The sequence below is a fragment of the Danio rerio genome, chromosome 9 (genome assembly GCF_049306965.1).
Source record: "Danio rerio strain Tuebingen ecotype United States chromosome 9, GRCz12tu, whole genome shotgun sequence".
Lineage (NCBI taxonomy): Eukaryota > Metazoa > Chordata > Actinopteri > Cypriniformes > Danionidae > Danio > Danio rerio.
In genome coordinates this window covers 7,593,139-7,614,310 of record NC_133184.1, presented here as the reverse complement: position 1 = coordinate 7,614,310, position 21,172 = coordinate 7,593,139, and the positions used below count along the sequence as shown (strand labels likewise).

At 36.7% G+C, this 21,172-nt stretch overlaps 1 protein-coding gene and 1 long non-coding RNA gene across 3 annotated transcripts in view; one reads left to right on the top strand and one right to left on the bottom strand.

Annotated features, from left to right (window-relative positions):
- The window catches only part of LOC141376068 (uncharacterized), an 18,615-nt gene extending 11,176 nt beyond the window's left edge, over positions 1–7,439 (bottom strand). The window contains exon 1 of the long non-coding RNA XR_012385157.1: positions 7,169–7,439. This is a non-coding gene — a long non-coding RNA (uncharacterized lncRNA). The remainder of the gene's footprint in view (positions 1–7,168) is intronic.
- Positions 1–21,172, top strand: part of desma (desmin a) — a 23,463-nt gene extending 2,291 nt beyond the window's left edge. Inside the window, exons 2-10 of one of the 2 annotated variants that reach the window (NM_001328376.1) lie at positions 4,531–4,591; positions 7,198–7,293; positions 10,637–10,798; positions 13,053–13,178; positions 14,250–14,470; positions 14,552–14,595; positions 17,049–17,158; positions 20,026–20,070; positions 20,814–21,172. In NM_001328376.1, coding sequence (NP_001315305.1) covers positions 4,531–4,591; positions 7,198–7,293; positions 10,637–10,798; positions 13,053–13,178; positions 14,250–14,470; positions 14,552–14,595; positions 17,049–17,158; positions 20,026–20,070; positions 20,814–20,855 — 907 coding nt within the window. In that variant the 3' untranslated portion in view covers positions 20,856–21,172. The remainder of the gene's footprint in view (positions 1–4,530; positions 4,592–7,197; positions 7,294–10,636; positions 10,799–13,052; positions 13,179–14,249; positions 14,471–14,551; positions 14,596–17,048; positions 17,159–20,025; positions 20,071–20,813) is intronic. The other variant, NM_130963.2, reaches the window with a different exon arrangement.

The following is a 21,172-nucleotide window of genomic DNA, read 5'->3' as shown; positions in this document are numbered from 1 at the left end:
CCACAAATATCTTTAAAACATAAAGAGATAGTTCACCCAGAAATATAAAATTTGCCATCATTGACTCACCCTGGACTTGTTCAAAACTTACTTGAGTTTCTTTCTGTTGAACACAAAAGAAGCTATTTTACTAAATGCTGGTAGCTGTCACCAACTGACCTCCGTATTTTTTTCCTAAAATGGAAGTCATTGGGTCTCAGCAACCATGATCAAAGATGAATCAAGAATGAAACCATTTTAGTAAATTGTGGCCATGTCAAATTGCAACAAAGGGAAGAAATCATTGCAGTTTGGTAAAATAAGGTATCAAATTATTAAATTACAAAAAAAATATTTAATTACTAAAATGGGCCCACTTAAAGAGTTCACTCAACATGTGCTCTTCACTTATTCACCCACACATGGTTCCAAAGCTTTCTGAGTTTGATATTGAAAATCCAGTAGCCATTGACCTCCAAAAAATAAAAATAATATGGCAGTCAACGATTATTCATTTTCAGCATTAAAAGTACCTTCTTTTGTTGCCAACAGAAGAAAGAAGGAACTCAAATAGGTTTGAAACAAGCGGGGGATAAATTACTGATGACAGAATATTCATTTTTGGGTGAACTGTTCCTTTAAACTGTAACATTGTTCAAATATATAAATTAGTATAGCTAGGCCCAATCTTAATTCTACCCCTTAGCCCTTCCCTTTACCCCTACCCCTCATTTTGCGCGTGCCCATGTAGGGGTAGTGGTGTCCCAATTCTCTTTAGCTTGAAGGCGTTGTGCTAAGGGCAAGGGGTATACACCCCTTCAAACAAAGACTTTTCAGGACCACACTTGAAACCAAGGGGCAAGAAAATTTCCCAGAAAACACTAGCTCCAGCTGCACCCGGAAGTAAGGAGATCCACAAATTAGTATTTTTTGTCATTATTACGATGTTTTACAACAAACAAACACGTTTTAATATATTCATAGCCGCGTCCATGTTTTACAGTCATGCTCTTTTAAGAAAACGCTTAAATAAACACCGCTAAATTTTGCGATCTTTAATCCCTAATCATAACTCCTGTTCAGCAGTCCCACAACTTTCTGACACTCGATGACACTGGAATACCCTGTCAGAAAAGTCTAGTGGCTGTCAATGAGCTTTTTACAGTGTCTGCTATAATATTAATACTGCTTTGGTGTGTTTACATAGATGATCACTGTGATAAATGCACATTATTACAATCTTATTGCCACATTAGATCATCATGATAACATAATATATATTATAATATATCATGTGCAAGTGCTGTACATAGTGCTGTCTCAATTCTTAGGGGTAAATTTTGAAGCCCTTCCCCTTAACCCTCGGATGTAAGGGGGAAGGGGTAGGGGTACAAAAATAGAATTGGGATTGGGCCTTGTGTGAGATAGTTAGACAGTTAAATATGAATGTTTATTTGTGTTCATAATACTTTTTTTTTTCCCCAGTGGCATGCTACAGTATGTGCGGAGCTTTCTAAATTTGATTGAATTTCAGAAAATAATGTTAACAGCAGTGGTTGTTGATCGAGCACTAGCTTTAATCTTCTAAATCCAGACAGTACAAACAAATGTGCAAAGTGAAAATATATCCCTGCAAGTCCAGTGTTGTGCAGAAGTGATTTGCTTTGTTTCTCTGAGACTACATAACTGCACACTTCACAGAGTCCTATAGTGACATTTATTATGTAACACACACGGAGCCTGGAGGAAGTCACAGCTCCAGAGCTGAGAGTCATGATGGTGCTCGTAACTCATGCATGTCATTTTGATGAGAACGAGGTAAAGGACATTTATTAGATATCTACTTAATATTCCTAACCTCTCCCCACAACCATATGATTGATATACATTGAAGAAGCAAAAAAAAAAAAGAGTGAAAAACTAGACCACACAGGAATGACAGGGGTCAGGACCACCTGAGACTTTAAAGACAACATGAATGAAGGGAAACTTGTGTCACGGTGTATATGGTAACCGCAAGTGTTGTTGCAATTTGCAAAAAAGGAACCCGAGTCACATTACGCCCAGATTAGACTGCTATTATTAGGATCTTCAGTAAACCCCCCAGCACTGCAGAGAATGCATCCCCCCTAAAAATAACACCCGCACATAGTGTGTGTCTATCTGTATGAGTGCACTGCACTTAAAGGACCCACGGAGACCACATCCTCACATTATCAGCTCTAAATAAAGATAACTGCTCATATCCTACAAAAAGCAATTGCTATGCAGATACATCATTCAAAGTGGCTTTAATAGAGGGTATTCAGAGCCTTAAATGGATAGTTCATCCAAAATAATGTAAGTACTCACATTTACTCACACTTAAATTGGCCCTATTAAACTTTACAAGTATAAATTTTATTAATCCGGGGTCGCCACAGCAGAATGAACCGCCAACTTATCCAGCACATTTTTACGCAGCGGATGCCCTTTCAGCTGCAACCCATCTCTGGGAAACATCCACACTCACACTTATACACTACAGACAATTTAGCCCACCCTATTCACCTGTACCGCATGTCTTTGGACTTTGGGGGAAACCGGAGCACCCGAAGGAAATCCACGCGAACGCAGGGAGAACATGCAAACTCCACACAGAAACGCCAACTGAGCCGAGGTTCGAACCAGCGACCTTCTTGCTGTGAGGCGACAGCACTACCTACTGCGCCACTCCATCGCCTGCTTGTTCAAACTACTTATGTAAAATGAGCTGAATCAGCAAAATTCTTGCGTTTTTTGCGGCAACTTAATTGTTTGATGTTACAATACGCTTAAATTTTAACTTAAACGATTTGTTTTGGGACAACAGAAATGGAATTGTGTAGAAACCCAGCATTTTTACAGTGCAAAAGACAGTATATACTGAATAATGCTGAAAGTTTCCAACATTCTTCAAAGTATCTTTTTTTGTGTTCAACGGAAGAAGGTCAGACACTTTTGAAGAACTGCTTAGATGTACTTTTCAGAGTACACTAAAAAATATAGTAAAAAATATAATCCCTTCATGTCATCCTGACAAAAAATCAATCGAGTTTACTTAAGAGAAAGAGTTTACTTTCTACTTTGTGGATTTTTAAATTGATTGAACATAAAACAATTAGAAAAAACTCAAGAATTGTGTTGTTTCCAGACATCCTAAGTCTCCTGGAAGTTGCGGGAGTATCACGCAAAAGCATAGAGACTCCCGGATGCCCGCAAATGAACGATCATCTCCCGGAAATCTCCCGTGTCTCTCGCCCGGTCCTTATATACGTTGCACACCCCTCACTCCACTGTATCCCTCTTAGCTCTTCAGGTACGTCACGGGCACACGTCCCCCTACTCAGATATGTCGCCCCGCAGATATGTCAGATATGTCTTCAGGCACCCACTCTCCCGCTACATCACACAAATCAACTCTGTATCCCCTGGAAATTAATTTATCCAACTTGGGATGTCTGTGTTTCAGCTCATTTTAAATATGTAGGCTGAAGAAAAAGCGAAATAATTTTTAGAGTGTATTAAAGCTTTCCATTACTTACTTGAGTCCACAGCGCCAACACAGTCAGTTTGGCATGGTATTATTTATGTGACGATACCTTTCATCTCTCTGATGAAAATATCAGATGCCTACTGACTGCCAACAATTACATTCCTGAAACTGGATAAGTGGCACATTAACAGCATAGCTGACCCATAGACGTGTACATTAAACTAGAGCTACGTGGGATTCCAGTCTATACATGAACATAATGTTCTGTGCATAACGAAATAATAACTTGAAAGCTGCTGTCAGAGCATCTCAAAGACACTTCGGTCATTAGAAGAGGCTCTATTTCTGGCCATGAAGTCATGTCGTAGATAACAAAAATCTTTAAAGAGGGGCTTCACACAACATTTACCTCATCATTTGTGGCTGTAGACATGAATTCTTTTCTTAAGTTGAAGAAAAATTACTGTGGAAGTCATCACAGCAACGGTACCAGCATTTTAAAAAAATATCTTATTTTGTGTAAAGTTGGGTCATTTCACTTGGCGGCCGCATCTTTAAAACACCTCTAGGCAGTATGCTCAGGCATTCTGTCTGAATGTGGAAACATCAAATTCTCCACAATTGCTTGCCAAGTTCATGATTACATTTCATTTAGCAATCAACAATAAGGTTAAACAACAACTGTGTCTTTAATTTCATTTCTAAATGTTAGAGTCACACAAAATCTGCAGAAACTCTCGTCTGGTCCGAGCCCCTCTCTCGTAGTTTCTTCAGTCTATAGCGATTGCGGATTGGCTCGTGTACTAGAAGGCGGGGCTTCATTCGCCATGTTGACCGTTACACTTTTCCCAATTTTAAACTACACAAGTGACACGTCTTGTGTATTCAACAGTCTTTGTGTTCAGCAGAAGAAAACAACTCAAATAGGTTTTAAAAACCTACTGTATGTAGGCATTTAATGGTATACTGTATGTTTTCTTAAAGTAATATGATTACGTATTATTCTATGAAGGCTTTAATGTCTCTTACTTCCACAGACTTCAAGAGGAGATCCACCAGAAAGAGGAAGCTGAAAACAACCTTTCTGCTTTCAGAGCTGTATGTACTTTATGTCATCTTTACTTTTCAGTCGAATTTTGTTTAAGAAAAAATTTCCTTGAAGAAAGTTAGGAAGAAAATTGAATGACAGATATAATATGGCCAAAATGTAAGCGTTCTATATTTGTTTAAATTATGGTTAGCATGATAGAAGTGCACAGGGCTTAACTCCAGAATTACTTCACAAAATTAATCCAAACATTCCTGATCAATGCGTAAAATGCAATGAAGAGACAGGAACTTTATATCATTGTTTATGGAAGTGTCCTTTGATTAAACAATTTTGGGAGAAAATTCTTAACTTTTTATCTATAGCAATAAAACAGGATATAACCAAATGCCCAAAACTGTGTATTCTAAATATATTTCCTTTTACAAGCACTTTTACTAGTTCAGATAAGAAACTGTTAACTTATTACAGGCAAAACTTATAATAGCAGTACAGAAATAGAGAAAGCCCGCATTTTGGACAATGGTTGCGGGAATTGTCTTATTGTTTAGCTTTAGAAAAATTAACTTATATAGTCAAGAAAAAACCTGAAGTTTGAAGTTTTTCAAAATTTGGAAGCCCTTTTAGGTGTCCTGAAGGAAGCTGATACAAATCTTTTCTCTCTATAACTTGTATTACCTGCTATTGATATACCGTTGTTGTGATTGGATGTACCTTTATATTGTGTGTGAAAGTACATGCATTTACTAATATGTTTATATAATTTGTATTATTACTATTCATATTTTCATTTATTTATTATTTTTTATATTGTTTTACTTTTCATTTATTATCATGAAGGTTATTATCATGCATTATTAGTTTGTATGTTTGAATCTGATTTCTGTTGTACATGTTAAAAGCTACTAAAATTAATAAAAACAGTGTTAAAAAAATAAAAATGAAAAGAAATATGAAAAAAAGAAATGCACAGGGCTAAAAACATTTTTTCCACATGATGATGAAGATAATTATTATACTTTTATCGATGATAATGATGATTTTATTATTATTCATTCATTCATTCATTTTCTTTTCGGCTTAGTCCCCTTTTTTATTAATCCGGGGTTGCTACAGTGGAATGAACGGCCATATTATCCAGCACATGTTTTACACAGCAGATACCCTTCCAGCTGCAACCCTTCTCTGGGAAACATCTATACACACTCAATAACACTCATACACTATGGACAAGCCTACCCAATTCACCTGTATCACATGTGTTTGGACTGTGGGGGAAACCGGAGCACCCGAAGGAAACCCACACGAACTCATGCAGAACATGCAAACTCCACACAGAAATGCCAACTGACCCAGCTAAGGCTCTATTATTATTATTATTATTGTCATAATTTTGTTATTTCACGTAAAACATAAAAGTAAGATTTAATAGAAGTAAGATGTTAAAGGATGTATTTTTTTTTCAGTTCAGATGTGAATTAAAAGACTTTTTATTATGCTTGACCACAGATAGGTAAATTATTCCTATTACAAACTTAGGAAGAAACTTGACACGTTGCATTTTCAAATTCACTAAAATTCACAGCACTTAGGATCCAAGCTCTGAGAAACTGAACGTGGTAACGTGAGCTGCTCATGTGAAAAAAATCTAAATGCTTGGTTACGCTGCATTAAATGACATAATTACTCAAAAGAGTAAAACCCAGTGGGGCTAGAAGGGCATCTGCCACATAAAACATATGCCAGAGTAATTGGTGGTTCATTCCACTCTGGCCACCCCTGATAAATCAGTGACTAAGCCAAAAGATAGTGAGTGAGTGAGTGAGTGAGTGAGTGAGTGAGTGAGTGAGTGAGTGAGTGAGTGAGTGAGTGAGTGAGTAAATAAAATCCAGCTTGATCTCAGAAGAAAACATAACTATGTATTGTCAGTTTCTAATTTGTAGTAAAAACATATTTATAACATTTGGCTCTACATAGGAGATTCATAGAGACATGAATCATTTGACTCAGGCAACCAATCAGCATCTCAATATGATAATGAAGTTTACAAGCCACGCCCCCAATCCATTTAAATACGCTTAATAAGTGTTCCATACACTGCCATTATAATAAACCCCACCCCTTTGCCCAACAGTCATTGTCGGATGAGCAAATAGTATTAAAATGAAGTTCACAAGCCACGCCCTCAAACTGATCCCATAGCCTTTCATTAAGACAGGCCTAGATGCATATCTTTGCATAGCAGTGTCATACAGACTTGGGGGTTGGCTCATTTGACTCAGACAACCAATCAGCTTTTCAATATGATAATGAAGATTTTAAGCCACATCCCCAATCCATTTAAATACCCTTAATAAGTGTTCCATACACTGCCATTGTAATAAACCCCACCCCTTCGCCCAACAGTCATTGGTGGACGAGCAAATAGTACTAAAATGTGTGACTAAGATTCATTGAATTAGCCTTTTGTTTAAAAGTTACACATTTTCAGGAGATTCCATTGACAAAACCATGCTCTCTGTTAGAATAAACAAAAACATATTTATTTTTTGGGGAGTGTTAAAATTTAGGCCCTGTATACATGCATACAAATGAATGAAATGTAAATAATAGAAATGTCTGAATACCTGCACAATGATTGTATTGTTTTCTGTAGGATGTCGATGCTGCCACTCTGGCCAGGCTGGACCTGGAAAGACGTATCGAGGGTCTTCACGAAGAGATTGCATTCCTCAGGAAGATTCATGAGGAGGTTTGTGTTCATCCAATTTACACCCCTTATCATTTTCCAAGACTGTATACGTGAATAACCGTTCATCTCTGTGTCTCTGACCTCCCCCACTCTCATACCCAGCATACAACACATACAATGACCTTTACTCACGAGCCTCTGAAGTCAAGTTCTTTAAATGTTCTCTGTTTTTTATTTGACATGTAAGGCTGAAATGGTCGCATGTGTGTCTGACAGTGAGGGGGCAGTGTAAAGCTGCGCAACAGATGCATCCCTATAATTAAACAGAGACAGATTCTCTGAGACACAGCTGTGAGCAGAGCAGTGGGAAAAGAAAAAGGCCTTACAAGGCCCCACAGTCCTACAATTAGCCATCAGAGATGAGAGGGAGAAAAATGCAACTGCAATCAAGAAAATAAAGGGTGTTAATGGCATCTGTGGTTCAATGAAGAACTGTTTATGTTCATACAAGCTTTCACTGCTCCAAATGTTCTATGAGGTGTAAGAAGGATCTAAATGTTTTTCAAACTAAGGGTTCTTTTAAGAGCTGTTCCCTAAACAGTTCTCAGGTTCTCATGATTCTTCTCTGGCATCACAGACCTCTTTTAGTGTAAATTAAGGATTTGGAAGTTTAAAGACTATAAAAGTTTTTTGGGTCCCACTTTATATTAAGTGTCCTTAACTACTATGTACTTACATCAAAAAATAAATACATTGTACTTAGTGTGTTTATAATGTATTTGAGAACACTTGTGGTGCTTTTGAGTTGGGATAGAGGTTGGGTTATAGACAGGTTTGGTGGTGTGGGTAGGTTTAAGGGTGGGTTAAGGTGTAAGGGATGGTCAAAAGTTTATTTACAAATGTAATTACAAAAATTTATTACAGATGTAATTACATACATTTATTTAAGCATACGTACACAGTAAATACATATATTTACACAATAAGTGCATTGTAACAAACTATTAATTCCTGTGTAAGTACATATTAGTTAAGGCCACTTAATATAAAGTGGGACCGTTTTTTGTTGTTGAACCGTCAGTGACAGTAAAGAAGTCACAATGACCATCGCATAATAATATTTATATAATTTATTTATAGAATATTGCAGCATTTATAATAAATCTGAAATCAAAATGACTTTCCTTCCTCTTGCACTGCCTTCTCATCTTTTCTCCTGAGACCTCGCCCATTGACTTTTGTCCTCTGTAGTGGACATTGTGTTTTCATGAATTTTCTTAGAATTTTTTTGAGCTACTCTGTCAAATCCTGTTGTACTGTTCAGAGGACATCTTTGCTTTCTAGTGATATGTCATTTGATTGGCTGGCATGCTAGGAACCACTTCTTACACGGCATCCAAAATGGCCGACATACAAACAAGCACATTTTATGGGAAGGAGAGAATAGGGTATTTGCCAAGCTAGTGTGTTTCCCATGCTGACAAACTTCCCGTTACCTGTTATTGTGAGTTTTTTCCATCTTATATGGTTTCTTTTACAGCATTGATGTTGTAATGTAATTCAAATACAATCAGTTAAATAAACTTTGGCATTCATTTAGTTGCTCAAGCCTAAAACGAGACAAAAAGCCATTTGCTTGCATGCGCCCGTCAGAATCGGCAGGCTAGCGCAGAAGCTCCATTGAATATACTGGGGTAAAATAAATGCTCATATTATAAAGACATGGTGGGGGGAAATGTAATTTAATGCAGTGCTTCTTGTACAATCTGAGACCCACTTTATATCGGATATCACTCAGCCAGTGGAGATTGCTGATTTTGAAAGAAAACAAGACCTTAAACGTGCCGATTTTGCATTGGCATATAATTCAGCGGAAACGATTAACCCAGGTTACTGGCAAATTAAAATTTCCATTAGCATGCTTCGGCAAGTACCCTATTATGTAAAATTTAGCTTTTTAAATGTTTTTTTTTTTTTTTTTGCTATTATTATTACATACAGTTGAAGTCAGAATTATTAGACCCCCATTTGATTTCTTCTCTTTTTTAAATATTTCCCAAATGATGTTTAACAGAGCAAGAAAATTTTCACAGTATGTCTGATAATATTTTTTCTTCTGGAGAAAGTCTTATTTGTTTTATTTCGGCTAGAATAAAAGCAGTTTTTAATTTTTTAAACACCATTTTAGGGACAAAATTATTAGCCCGTTTAAGCAATGTTTTTTCTCAATAATCTACAGAACAAACCACTGTTATAAAATAACTTGACTAATTCCCCATAACCTGCCTAGTTAACCTAATTAACATATTTAAACATTTAAATGTCACTTTAAGCTGTATAGAACTGTCTTGAAAAACATCTAGTCAAATATTATTTACTGTCATCATGGCAAAGATTAAATAAATCAGTAATTAAAGATGAGTTATTAAAACTATTATGTTTAGAAATGTGTTGAAATTACGCATTACACAGAAATTGGGGGAAAAAGTTAAAGAGGGGGGGCTAATAATTTAGGGGGGCTAATAATTTTGAATTCAATTGTATATATTTGTTTATTAAAGTGTCAGGAACAGTACATTTAGCTTTCAAAGCTGTTAAGTTGTTTGTGTTTCAAAATATCATCCTTTTTTAAACGTCAACTATAGTGGACACCAGGACCATCGTAATGTAATTAATTAATGACCGCATGTTGTAGGAACTGAAGCAGAGAGGATTCTTTATAAGATGGGGGAGACTCTGATTTAGAGTCTGACAATTAGGGAATTAGAGACAATTAGAAAATGACAATCAATCGCTTTCGTGTTGAATTTGTTTTGGATTAACATCACTTCTTCTTTTTTGAGTTCGGCTCTCTTTCAGACTAAACTGTTTCAGGAATTTCAATACAAAAGGAAAAAACGGCTTTTGTTTTGTTTTTGTTACATTAATATTGGATTAATATACCTTCACAGCCATATCCTGTAAATTTTTTTGTTTTGTTTTTTCGTGTACGTTTGGCTCTAATTTGGAACTAAAATGGTTCTGTGGTCCACTACTGTGGACATGCTGTAAAATTAAAAATAAAAACAAATTGTAAAAACTCAAAATTGTAGATTTTTTTAACAAGATTTTTTTTTTTTTTTAAAAAGAAAAACATTTCTTTGGGTCTCAGGAGGATATTGAATTGACTGACAGGGACAACCTTTCACTATGGAGCATAAAATATGATGATGTGAACATGCATAGTGTGTCAATAGAATTGCTGTATGTCAGTCTAGCGTGTGTGTATACAAACATCAAACATTATAATGCCTCAATAAACTGTGCATGTCTAAATAAATAAGGTCAAAACACACACTCGCCAAACAAAACGCTAATTAGTGCCTTTTGAAGCTATGTATCTGTGTTTGCCTTTTTCCTTTAGGAGATCCGTGAGCTGCAGAACCAAATGCAGGAGAGTCAGGTGCAAATCCAAATGGACATGTCCAAACCAGACCTGACTGCGGCCCTCAGAGACATTCGCCTGCAGTACGAGGCTATCGCTGCCAAGAATATCAGCGAGGCCGAGGACTGGTATAAGTCTAAGGTCTGTATCAGAGATAGATTCAGCTAGATCACACATTTCAAAGGCTGTACGGCCAGTTAGAAACATGATAGTTACATTAGCATCCACATCAATGCACAATAGCATTCAATTTTACCATCTACCCCTTTAAATTCTTCATGAACCGGAAGTTGCTGAGACTTTTATTTCAGTATGTTGATGTACTTACAACTGAAACAGAATAATGAGTACGGGGTGAGGCTTTCTTATTGTGCATTCCCTCGTAGTAAAGTAAAGGGGGTCACACATCGAATGCGCTGCTTGGTGCCAGACCGAACTACGCAGCACCATGCATTTGATATTATAAAGATAGATTCCTATCAGTGTATGCACACCAGCGCCACAAGTCAGCGGCTGTCCATGGTGCCCAGCCATGACTTAGGTCACTTTTCATATTTTTGCCATGAATACTATCCTATTAAATAAAGTTCAAATGTGCTCGTCTGGTGTGAAATACTTCCAACTGTCTTGTGCACACAGCGTCAAAGCGCTAAACGGTGCATCGGTTCGCGGTCCCCTTAACAGTAAAAGTGGCTGAAGCTGTCAAACTGACATCAGAAAAGGACCACCATAAAAGCATATGGTCAGACTTTCATTTCATTACAAAAACAAACATTTTTTGTGACAAACATTAATTGTTCACATAAAGAACCGCAATGTGCGCTAGCAAAATAAACATTTGTACATATGATTTCACATAGACTTTAAATGCTTGAGCTCTTTAAAGCAGAATCAGTTTCTGAATGGCTGACAGTATTATTATTATTCAAACCCAGCTGGAAGACAATCATTCAGGGGTGCGTTTCCCAAACAATGACGTAACTCACGGCTGAACTATCATAATACGATGCATCGTTTGGGAAAAGAACTATGTAGTGATGAGTGATGAGATAGTTGTTTCTCTGTCGCAGATCCATTGCTTGAACCACATTAGTTATAACGTAAAACACATATAATGACGCTCTAAACAGGGCAAAGTAACTACTTCTTTAGAGAAAAAACCATAATTTCTTTGTGCAAATTTTATTATTTTACTCGCATATATATTTAAAATAAAATCCATTATCAGATTTGGTAAAATCATGCACTCGCATTGCATATTAACTGAAATATATGTAAACGGTTCGTAGGGTCTGTGTTTCCTGTACTAGTATTATTAAGAAGTTGAACATTACATATTCTATTCTAAAACATATCACTTAAAAAAGATAACACGTATTCTAACATCATATAAATCATATAAATCATATAAATAAATAAATAAATAAATAAATAAATAAATAATGAGGCGATTTATTATAAAATGAAATGTCATATTTATTATTTATTAGAAATGAAAAAATGATACTATAATAATAATATAAACTATGCAGAATTTTATTATTATTATTACTATTATTACTATTATTATTATTAAGTAGTGTATTGTTTATTTATGTGTGTTTATTTTTTTAGAAAAGTGTACTTTTACAATTTGACACATGTAAACCACTGCAGAAAGTTCTAACCAGCAGGCCCATGTCATATACAGTACAGATACTTAATAAATAACCCACTATAAGTTAAAATAATTAATGTATGCTTTTTGTTTTCACAAGCTTTAGAGACATAACATAAATTCTGCTTTAAATAATAGGTCACCTATAGCTTTCTCTTTGAGGCTGTGTTCAAAATGACATCAATATGTTCAAAGTGCCATGTCAAGGGAGCACAATTGTAAACATGAAGATCGCTAAAACTGAAGTGTAAAAATAGTTTGAAAGCAAATTACATCTAAGAGAGATGGCATTAATGCTTTTTTATTTTTAATAATTCCAACTTTGAATGTTAGAAGGTTCTAAATGAATAGGGCATAGGGGGGATAAGTGGGAATAGAACACAGCCAGGAACTGTTTCTAACTACAGCTCAAGTTTGCGACGCAGTTTACGAATATTTGTTGGAACGATGGATTTGTAAAACGGTAAATTAACGAACTAGGTTTGTAACGATGGAACTTGCACCCTTAGTTGGCTAACAATGGTTTTGGTAAACGCACCCCTTATAGTGATTCCATTGATATTGTTCCTCTTGTTCATTATCATTACACTGTCAGTGTGGACTTTGCTATTCTTCTACATTTTGAACCATGTTTAGAACTATTTATTTACCAATATAATTATAGTTATAATACTTTGTGTGAAAGAGCCTTTATTCAGATGAATGACAGCAAGATAATGTGCTTTGCTTCGCCCACAGGTTTCAGATTTGAACCAGGCAGTGAACAAGAATAACGAGGCTCTCAGAGAAGCCAAGCAGGAGACCATGCAGTTCCGTCACCAGCTCCAGTCCTACACCTGCGAGATTGACTCTCTCAAGGGCACCGTAAGTGTTTCAAGATACTGTCCATGGCCTCCAAACCCAATTTACCAGCCAAAACAAATATTGGCTGAGCCTCCAAAACACCTGCACCAACTGTATTACTAATTATGAAGTCCTTACTATGTTCCCTCAGGAGAGCAAATTTTATTCAGTAAATAGCCAAATTAATTTAAACTGAATAATAATTAATAATAATAATTAGTAATAATAATAATAATAATAATAATAATAATAATAATAATAATAATAATAATAATAATAATAGTAATATTAATATTATTATTAATAATAATAATAATAATAATAATAATAATAATAACAATAATAATAACAATAATAATAATAATAATAATAATAATAATAATAATAATAATAATAATAAATAACAATAATAATAACAATAGCTTAATAATTCTAAACTGACTGCATAAAGTCTGGAGTCCAAACATTCAGTGCTCGCCATTAGATTTTAAAATATTCAGATATTTAGATATACTTCAGATACTTTTCTTGTCGGCCTAACCTTTTACACAGGCACAATATGTAAGATTTATTTTATTAAAATATCCAAAAACCACTAGAACAGTGTTATATATTTTTGCTGACTTATTCCAAATGTTTTAAAGAATGTTCAAATTCAAAGAAATAATGTGATTTGAGCACTATAACACAAACTTAAAATGTATTTAGAATGATAAACAGGAAGAACGGGACTGGAAGAGCCAGAAATGGTGGACTGTGGCACAATAAAAACTCCTCTTTTTTTATTGAGTGCTTTTCCCCTCATTAATTAAAACTACATCTTTGTTTGTTATGAATATGCGCCCTCTGCTGTTGAAAATGACATAGTGTGCCTTCAAGTGGAATATATTTCTCTTTGTATTATTATATCATTAAAAGAAAGTAATCCAAACAGTAATCTAAAAGTAGTCGTTTGGATGTTCTCTAAATAATGTAATACATTGCATGACTAGCTACAGTTTTTATCATGTCACTTTGCAATGAGTAATGAACAACAACGATTGTAAATCAGTTTGACTCACACTTGCTGGTGCTTACTCTCTTTTTTTGCAGAATGAGTCTCTGAGGAGGCAAATGAGTGAGATGGAGGAGCGGCTGGGACGTGAGGCCGGTGGTTATCAGGACACTATCGCCCGTCTCGAGGCTGAGATCGCAAAAATGAAAGACGAGATGGCCCGCCACCTCCGCGAGTACCAGGATCTGCTGAATGTGAAGATGGCTCTGGATGTGGAGATCGCCACCTACAGGAAGCTTTTGGAAGGAGAGGAGAGCAGGTAAGAGAGAAAGGGCTCTTGTAATGTTTATGAACTGATTTAATACTGCACATTTCATATTGTTATTTCTGTTGATTTCAGGATCTCGCTGCCCGTGCAGTCCTTTTCATCCCTGAGTTTCAGAGGTAAGCTCTTTGTAGTTTACTTTCATGCCCCTTAAAGGGATAGTTCACTCAAAAATGAAAATTTACTTACCATTCATTCACGCGGAAGTGGTTCTGAACTTTTTTTGTTTTTGGTTCTTTTTTTTTTCTTTTTTTTTTTTACTTCTGTTTCAAAAACTTTTGTCTTGATTTTTAATAAAAGCTGCACAGCCTTCAATTAATATTTTACCACAAATTCCAAAGACGTAGGCAATATTTAGTTTTTAAAAAATTACAAAATAGTTGGAGAAACACATCAAACTGCAGTTATTAGTAGAAGCAGCAGCAGTAGTAGTAGTAGAAGTAATAGTAGTGGTATTAGTAGTAGTAGTAGTAGTAGTAGTAGTGGTTTTGGTAGTGGTAGTAGTAGTAGAAGTAGTAGTAGTGGTAGTGGTGGTGGTAGTGGTAGTGGTAGTAGTGGTAGAAGTAGTAGTAGTAGAAGTAGTAGTAGTAGTAGTAGAAATAGTAGTAGTTGGCGTAGTAGTAGTAGTAGAAGTAGTAGTAGTAGTGGTGGTAGTAGTAGTAGTAGTAGTAGTGGTGGTGGTGGTGGTAGTAGAAGTAGTAGTAGAAATAGTAGTAGTTGTGGTAGTAATAGTAGTAATAGTAGTAGTAGTAGTAGTAGTGGTGGTAGTGGTGGTAGTAGTAGTAGTAGTGGTGGTGGTGGTGGTAGTAGAAGTAGTAGTAGAAATAATAGTAGTTGTAGTAGTAATAGTAGTTATAGAAGTAGTAGTCGTAGTTGTAGTAATAGTAGTAGTAGTAGTAGCAGTGGTAGTAGTAGTAGAAGTAGTAGTAGTGGTAGTGGTGGTGGTAGTGGTAGTGGTAGTAGTGGTAGAAGTAGTAGTAGTAGAAGTAGTAGTAGTAGTAGTAGAAATAGTAGTAGTTGGCGTAGTAGTAGTAGTAGAAGTAGTAGTAGTAGTGGTGGTAGTAGTAGTAGTAGTAGTAGTGGTGGTGGTGGTGGTAGTAGAAGTAGTAGTAGAAATAGTAGTAGTTGTGGTAGTAATAGTAATAATAGTCGTAGTAGAAGTAGTAGTAGTAGTGGTGGTGGTGGTGGTAGTAGAAGTAGTAGTAGAAATAATAGTAGTTGTGGTAGTAATAGTAGTAATAGAAGTAGTAGAAGTAGTTGTAGTAATAGTAGTAGTAGTAGTAGCAGTGGTAGTTGTAGTAGAAGTAGCAGAAGTAGAAGTAGTAGCAATAGTAGTAGTAGTCGAAGTAGCAGTAGTAGTAATAGTGGTACTAGTAGTAACAGAAGTAGTAATAGTAATAGTAGTAGTAGTAATAGCAGTAGTAGTAGTGGTACTAGTAATAGTAGTTGTAGTAGTAGTAGTTGTAGTTGTAGTAGTAATAGTAGAAGTTGTAGTAGAGGTAGTAGTAGTAATAGTAGTAGTAGTAGTAGTAGTAGTAATTGTAGTAGTAGTAGTAGTATTTGTAGTTGTAGTAGAAGTAGTAGTAATAGTTGTAGTAGTAGAAGGAGAAGTAGTAGTAGTATTAGTAATAGTAGTAGTGGTACTAGAAATAGTAGTTGTAGTTGTAGTAGTAGTAGTAGTAGTAATAGTGGTAGTAGTAGTAGTAGTAGTAGTAGTAGTAGAAGTAGTAGAAGTAGTTGTAGTAGTATTTATTTTAAATCAACAAAACAACTGTAAAGCATTTAATAACAAAGAATCTAAAATGATATGGTAAAAATGCACCTAACAATAGCAAATAACAAAAACATCAATAGTAAAAAAATAATTAATCATTTTAGGTGAAAACAGTCCTATGCTCATTCTCACATTGCTGCTGTGGAGTATAAACTCAATTTTTTTGTCAACACACTGTGTAAAAAACAAAGAACCTACAAGATGTCACAGTTTCACAAGATGCCAACACGAGTTTTTAGATGAACTACCCCTTTAAAATCCTTTATAGTTCACACACACACACACACACACACACACACACACACACACAAACAATGTATATTCTGTCATCATTTACATTTACTATTCACTTTTTTAAAACCTATTTTGGTTTATTTTTTCTGTTGAACACACACAAAGATTTTTAGAAAAATGCACCAATTGATTTCCATAGTATTTTTTTCCTCCTATGGAAGTCAGTAAGTGGCAGCAAACAGGAATTTTTCAAAATATCTTATTTTGTGTCAAAAAGAAAGAAACTCATAAAGGTTTAAAGCAGCATGAGGGAAAATAAATGAGGTCATTTTCATTGTTTGGGTGAATTATACCTTTAATATTACAGATAGTTGCCCAAAGCTCTTCTCTTATTCCACCACTAGGAGGAGCAAAGCTTTTGTTTTTTTATTCAAACACTTCCTCTGTTTTTGTTTTCTTGTTTCTGAGCAGCTCCTACAAAGATGGCATCAATAATGCAGTGTTTATGTACTTACCATGTGGAGGCTGAGTTTAATGATGCATGTCTGCGAATTGTTTCCACAGAGAGCAGTCCAGAGCAGCACCACCACCAGCAGCAGCAACCACAACGCTCATCTGAAGTCCACTCCAAGAAAACAGTCCTGATCAAGACCATCGAGACCCGCGATGGCGAGGTAACACACACAAACACACACCTGCCAGGGCGATAGTCATATCTTGATGCTGTTATTGTCATTAAAGGATTGTTCGGCAAATCCTCAAAGAGATCCAAACCTTGAGTTTCTTTTTTTTTTCCGTCAAACACAAAAGAAGATATTTTGAAATAGGTATTGACATCCATAGTGGTAAACAAAAAATAACAGTATACAGAAATCAATAGCTACATATTTCCAATGTTTTCTGAAATGTTTTCTTTTGTGTTAAGCAGTAAACCTGTCTAGACAAAAGGTTTAGAACTCTAAACAATACTACATTTTTGTGCTTGCTCAAACTACTTATTTAAAATAAGTCGAAACAACTCATCTCTTAATGTTTTTTTATGTCTTAATTGTTTTATGTTTAATCTACCTAAATCTGTAAAAATGATTGAGTTTACTTAAAGAGGTGGTGCAGAATGTAATTTTAAGGCTTGGTTGTGTTAGTAAGATGCAAAGCAATGTGTGCTCATGTTTCACTTGAAGGAAATCTATCAGTCAGATAAGTCAGATAAGACTCTAAAGTAATTCACGCAAAAGAGACGATGTACACATGCGTAGCCAAATTCACGTGCATAAAATCAAATTCACGTGCATAAAACCAAATTCACATGCGTAAAATATTTAGTTATATTCGGAAAAAAATTCACGTGCACAAACTAAAAATACATTTTCATAAAATACGTTTCACAAATGCAAAACACCATTTGCAAATGTATAATGCGGCATTTACACCAGACGCAGAACGCGCGTTAAGCGTGAGTGATTTACATGTTAAGTCAATTTAAATGCGTGAACAGACATCCTGCTGCGCGATACATGCGAATGGCGGGGCGCGAATGACGCGTATTGTGCGGTGCAAATGGCGCGTTATGTGCAAATGGCGCGGCACAAATTGAGCGCTTTGCACGTTTGATGCGCTTAACACGCGTTTCGCGTGAATCACTCGAGTTCGAAAATCTGAACTTTAGCGGACATTCGCGCTGCATTAAGCAATCAGGGGCTTGCTCTTGTGGAGCGGGATTGTGACATATCGCCTGTTGTCGGTGTCCCGGGGTTCATCAAACAGGGCTTGGCTCAGTCAGAAGCACCGCTGAAAGTCTCCGTCATCCAGGTTCACTTTCTGGAGGAGTTTATGAGCTCACAGAGCTGGATGCACCTCTGAAAGGATGTAGTGGACTCAGACACGACCCCAAACGTATCGATGCTGTTTTTCAGCCTTCATAAAACACATAAACACTGTAATTTACTTCATAAAATCCATGTTAGCCATTTAGCTATGAAGCTAGAGTCACCGGGCAGACAGAAGCCCTGCCCATCACGCGAAGCGGATTTGACACGCGAATTAAGCGAGGATTGACGCGTGAATGAAGCGAGTAAACTCAAATGTTCACGCGGCTATTTATGCGCCAATAGCTCAATTTATCCGCGCGTTCCACGTCTGGTGTGAACGCAGCATGAGAGTGTACAAAAAAGTTTTGAATGTTTAAAACTTGCGAGTTTATCCTGAATGAGAATGTGCAAATCCTCTTTCACGTACGACTCCCCCCGGATACGTGTGTGTGTATTTTTGAGACTGTCCTGGCAGAAGCAGGCAACTCGTACCTCTCAGCCAATCAGATGAGAGCTGTAGTCGATGTCAACCGCTCCGCGCTCCTTTTTGTGCAGTCTGTTCCTCTCCAACATGACGACTGGAAAAAGAGATGCGCAGGCTTCAAGCAAGAACTATTAAATTCCCTGACTTTCACTGACTAAAAACTTAATTTACATAATATCTAATGAATGTAAACAGGCTGCTGTTGTGCTTTAGTTGCCTAATATGTAAAATATACCCTATAATTTCGTAATAGATATATAAATATATCTCCTTTTCCCTGCAGGTGAAAATCAGGCATAAATAGGGCTGGCTAAAACACCTGTAGACTGAGCAAAGTAGGAGTGCCATCAAATAAAGTGTATTTTTTTCAAATGCAGTAAAATATGAAGGGTAAATGCGGTCAAAAATTCAATAAACTAATAAATATAACATGTTAATGCTGGATTTTTTAAAAATATGGTAACAGTAGCTTCTATAGTGTAATATGGTTTTGTGTTTAACAGAAGAAAGAAACTCAAACAGGTTTGAACCAGGTTTTACCATTTTTGAATCCATTAAGCCATTCTCCAGGTCTGGCGAGAGCTCTTGTAAATTAGCTTAGCATGAATTATTGAATCATATTAAACCATTTCCATTAGCATTCTCAAAAATGACCAAAGAGTTTCACTAATTTTCCTATTTAAAGCTTGACTTTTCTGTAGATACATCTGTTCTATGCTAAGCTAAGCTAAGCTAAAAATGCGTCAGACCTTGATATTGATTGAAGAATGGATTGAAATGAAAATGAACGAAAATGAATGAAAATCAACAGATTAATGCCTTTTTCACACGGGGCTTCAGCGTCAACGCTTGAGAGAGGGCGTATCTGAAGATAGCAGCGTCAGCCAATGAAATTAGTCAGCAATAGGCCACTGTCTAAGCTGGAGTATTTGCAGCGATCTGATTGGCTGACACATCTGTAGTCACTTGAAAAGTTGAGAAAGTCCCAACTTCTGCAGCGAGCAATGCCTCTGAAGCGGCGCAGATGGATCCACAATGCAGTTCAGCAACACCTGATGTCACCTATTTAAAGTGAATGGGAAGCGTTGACGCTGATGCCTCGTGTGAATGGGGCGTAAATCTGTGGAGTTGTAAAATTGTGTTCCTTTAATGAATTCTACAGACTTCATGAAGGTGTTTTAAACATAAACACATACACTGCCTACACTCATTTATATAATCATCATCCAAATAATCTATTTTACTCTAGACTAGGACAACTAGTGAGGGCATGAGCGCTCTCAGTGCTCAGCGTGTAAGTTCAGCCACGGCTCATTTGTTTTATCTACACTTTTCTAAACCCTGTTCCCTATTAACTGCACTACAGACTCCTCCAAACCTCATCCCTGCTGAAAAATCCAACTTAAACCAGCCTAGGCTGGTTGGCTGGTTTTAGCTGGTTGACCAGGCTGGTTTTAGAGGGGTTTTCCAGGCTGGTTTCCAGCCATTTCCAGCCTGGTTTTAGCTGGTCAGGCTGGAAAATGACCAGCTAAATCCAGCTAAAACCAGCTTGACCAGCCTGGTTTAAGCTGGATATAGCTGGTTTTGGCTGGACTCCCAGCTTGGCTTGGCTGGTCAAGCTGGTTTTAGCTGGTCATCCCCCAGCCTGACCAGCTAAGACCAGGCTGGAAATGACTGGAAACCAGCCTGAAAGTGGCCAAAACCCCTCTAAAAACAGCCTGGTCGACTAGCTAAAACCAGCCAACCAGCCTAGGCTGGTTTAAGCTGGATTTTTCAGCAGGGATGTGTATCACCGTTTGTTCCTCTGCTCAATATCACAGAGAGTGTTTCTGCACAGCCTAAAAGGAGATCTTCATATCTCAAAGAATGTCCTTTCACTCTCATTGATTTCCAGCTGCATAATGGCTGTTCTCACGTTTGGAAGCTGTTTCTTATTCACTTTTTGAAGCGTTCTGTTAATATGTGTGCATGTGTATCATCTGTATGCAATTCCATTACTCTTCCTCTAACTGTTCCCCTTGTTTCCGCTCTTTTCAGGTCGTCAGCGAGTCCACACAGCACCAGCAGGACGTCATGTAAAGCTTGAGAAACAGATCGAGTTTACAGAATGCCTTGCATTTTCACTGATGGCCTCAGGCTTTTTTAAGCACACACCCAGTATTGCCGTGACCCATTACCGCATGTGTGGATGACGCATGGAGACAAAAGGAAAGTGAGCTGAAAAACCAGAGGGAGGAAAAGTGGAATGGTGTGATGCTGAGCGTTCAGAAAGTGGCCAGATGAGCTCAGAGTTTCTGATTTAATGAATGTATGTGTGCGTGTGTGTGTGGTTGGGTCATATCTGAGACACTGTTCCACAGCAACAAAAACAATAAAATTCACTGTATTTTCTCCTA